Here is a 2,821-nt window from a genome sequence, read left to right as displayed (position 1 = left end):
TATATATATATATATATATATGTGTGTGTGTGTGTGTGTGTGTGTAAAATTCTAATTACTCGTCTAACATATAATTAATAGCTAATGAATTATCACTACAATATACATGGATTGTAGTATTTTATAGAATAAAATATAACTCATATATTAATTTTATAAAATAATTTATCTGATTTTATCTTTAAATGTTTTATCATTTTAATTTACTCTCTATATTTTTATTGAAAATAATTTCTTAATTAATTTATTCATCTAATATGACAAAAGATTAAGTTCAATAAAATAACAAAATTATTCAAATTGTTTTTTAGAAAATTAATTTTCTAAATTTTTATTATATAATTAATATTTGTGTGCATCACACGAGCTTCATACTAGTAAATTCTTAAAAGTCTTAAGAATCGAACCTTGAAACACTTGACTGCAGCAAGATGTCTTTTGCAAGCAGAATACATAGTGTTGGTTGAGACTTGATCATATTATTGAATTGATTCTTCATGTCCTGATGTTAATTATTGGAAATTTTCGAACTTCATCTTAACTCAGCGTAGATAATCGTTATTGAAAAGAATCTAACTTAAAGAATCAAAGATCATGACGATTATGATCCAAACAAAAAGTTGTCTACAGATATTATGGATCCTAAAATCATGCCAGAAAATGGATTTCTTTATATTGTCCAATTCGAACTGCAAATGTGGAATGGGACTTTCAAGATTCGTGGAAACATTAAATTTTATATGGCGTTCTGAATCTTCGGAAAATTTACATCGAATACACATCTTACTAGAGAAGGCTTAAATCTTGAGCTTCCTTGTAATTTCAGCAATGTACTTACCTTGATAAAAGGCTTGCTGAAGTTCAAGCTCTGTGGGCTGCCGTGATCCATCTGCTGCATAAGTTCCTGACCCATATGAAGATCCACCCTTTACCTCATGCATCTCAAACATTCCGCTGCCAAAGGTATATCCAAGAGGAACATATATCATGCCATGATGTGCTAGCTGAGTTACTGCTGTCAATCTGCAAACATTATCGAACAAAAACCAATTGCTATAAGAAACGATATTTAAATAGACCCTGTAAATTGCAATAGTTAGACATCAGTTAGTCAATATAATCAATCTGTTGGCATTAAATCGGAAAATGGTGGTATATTGGTTTCGTTTTTCCTTTCTGAACTGCAGATGTAAGATATCGCAAAAGCAACAACAATTAATATAAAAGGCTTCTAAATTTATGATACTAAGAGTTGAGAACTCCAAATATTTCAGTTAATCAACTCTGTATTGTAGTGTCAACTCTTCAGGGTAATTCTTCAGAAATATAGAAACATACTATTACTGAGTAACATGTACTGGCTCAAGAGAGTACGATATAACACTTGACAGCGGATGCTATGTGTTCGGTCCCAGCCTCATTCAACAGATTATATGCATCTACTTACGTTTCAAAAAGGCTATTGTTAGTCCTCTGTGCCACTATGGTAACAGGTGACTACAAAAGCTAATATATATATTGTGAAAGAACCTTAATTAGCACATGACAAGAGTCATTTGTGGATATTCTTTAAGAGAATGCAAAGGGCCAAAAGAAGTTAAGCTAAACAGGACAGAATAGTGAGACCATCCTGTTTTTTAGGCCAGCAACTTTAATCAGTTTTAATGATCGATTTGGGAACCTTCCCCCACCATTTCATAAAATTAGGAAAAACATCTTGCTTTGCACTAGCGATGTTCAGTTAAAATTCCATACCACCACTGTTGATGATGAGTTGATGGATAGTCGCTTGGCACATACAAGTGATCGATTATTTTACTCAACATTAGTCAACCCACAGACACAAAATTTAAGTAAAACAAATGCCGACTAGCATATACAAAAAATAAAAGATAACAGAATTTCATGCTGCCTACTGACTAAAATTTCTTGGTTGTGCATAGCCCTCTTACTTCTTTCAAAGGGTAATTATGTTCCTTTTTTAGTTTCAAATGAGTTTAGTTCAACATTAAATAAATAAACTGGAGCAGCAAACAGTACAGAAACTTCCACTGCACAAAAAATTCTCAACAAGACTCTAAAAACTGCAATCTTGAGCCAAAAGAATAAAACAACTTACGCGCTTAGTTCTTGACCACCTCCATGAAAACCAGTGCTCCAAAAAATTCCTGCAGGCTTCCCAGCAAGTGCTTGTGCAGCCCATATGTCGGCAGTGGCATCAAAGAAAGCTTTGAATTGCGCTGCCATTACCCCAAAACGGGATGGAAATCCAAAGATAAATCCATCAGCCTCCAAAAGCTGTTCTGGACTGATCTCAGGCACATCGTCGGCTTTGTGAGGAGCCTTCATCTTTTTCAAAATCAGATCAGGTAGCGTCTCTGGTACCTACATGTTGAGCAAAACAACCAACAAGTAATAATGTTTAAGTTTCTGTTAAATTTGTTGGTGTTACATTTGAGCATCCTTTCCAACTTAAGATCCCTCTAATCAAAAGGTGGTAGGATATGATGACTACACTATAAACTTCGCATAATTATAATCAAATAAACAATACAACCAATTTGTGCCTGAATTCATTCAAATAAAACCCAAGCATTAAGTACAAAACACTAATGTCGCATGTTTTCTAAAATGGTGGGTGACAGACAATTGTAACAAATTAATGACTTTCCTCTCTTGATTTTTAATAGTTTTTAGGAAATATTTACAAAGTTTATGATGTTAGAATCCTTCTCAAATGTTTAAAATGCCATCATAAAACCGAATTAAAAACTCACAACTATTACCAGCAATAACCCCCAAAAAAAAAAAAAAAAAAAAA

The 2,821-nt window shown here is 32.9% G+C and overlaps 1 protein-coding gene across 1 annotated transcript; it reads right to left on the bottom strand.

Moving 5' to 3' along the window:
- Positions 1 to 648: 648 nt before the first annotated feature.
- On the bottom strand, positions 649 to 2,804 carry LOC140957212 (probable NAD(P)H dehydrogenase (quinone) FQR1-like 3). Its single transcript, XM_073414348.1, has 2 exons — positions 2,120 to 2,804; positions 649 to 1,023 (listed from the first exon to the last, which is right to left on the bottom strand). The coding sequence occupies exons 1-2, from the start codon at positions 2,347 to 2,349 to the stop codon at positions 798 to 800; spliced, it is 456 nt and encodes a 151-aa protein (XP_073270449.1). The 5' UTR covers positions 2,350 to 2,804; the 3' UTR covers positions 649 to 797.
- Between the last annotated feature and the right edge of the window lie 17 nt (positions 2,805 to 2,821).

This window comes from Primulina huaijiensis, chromosome 14, assembly GCF_012295235.1.
Source record: "Primulina huaijiensis isolate GDHJ02 chromosome 14, ASM1229523v2, whole genome shotgun sequence".
Taxonomy (NCBI): Eukaryota; Viridiplantae; Streptophyta; class Magnoliopsida; order Lamiales; family Gesneriaceae; genus Primulina; species Primulina huaijiensis.
Note: the sequence above shows the minus strand (reverse complement) of the source record. Positions and strands in the feature narration are given on the sequence as shown.

Coding starts and splice junctions, on each gene's coding strand:
- LOC140957212 (XM_073414348.1), bottom strand. CDS start 2,349: ATGAAGGCTCCTCACAAAGCCGACGATGTGCCTGAGATCAGTCCAGAA. Junction 1,024..2,119: donor GGTGGTCAAGAACTAAGCGC/GTAAGTTGTTTT, acceptor TAATGTTTGCAG/ATTGACAGCAGTAACTCAGC.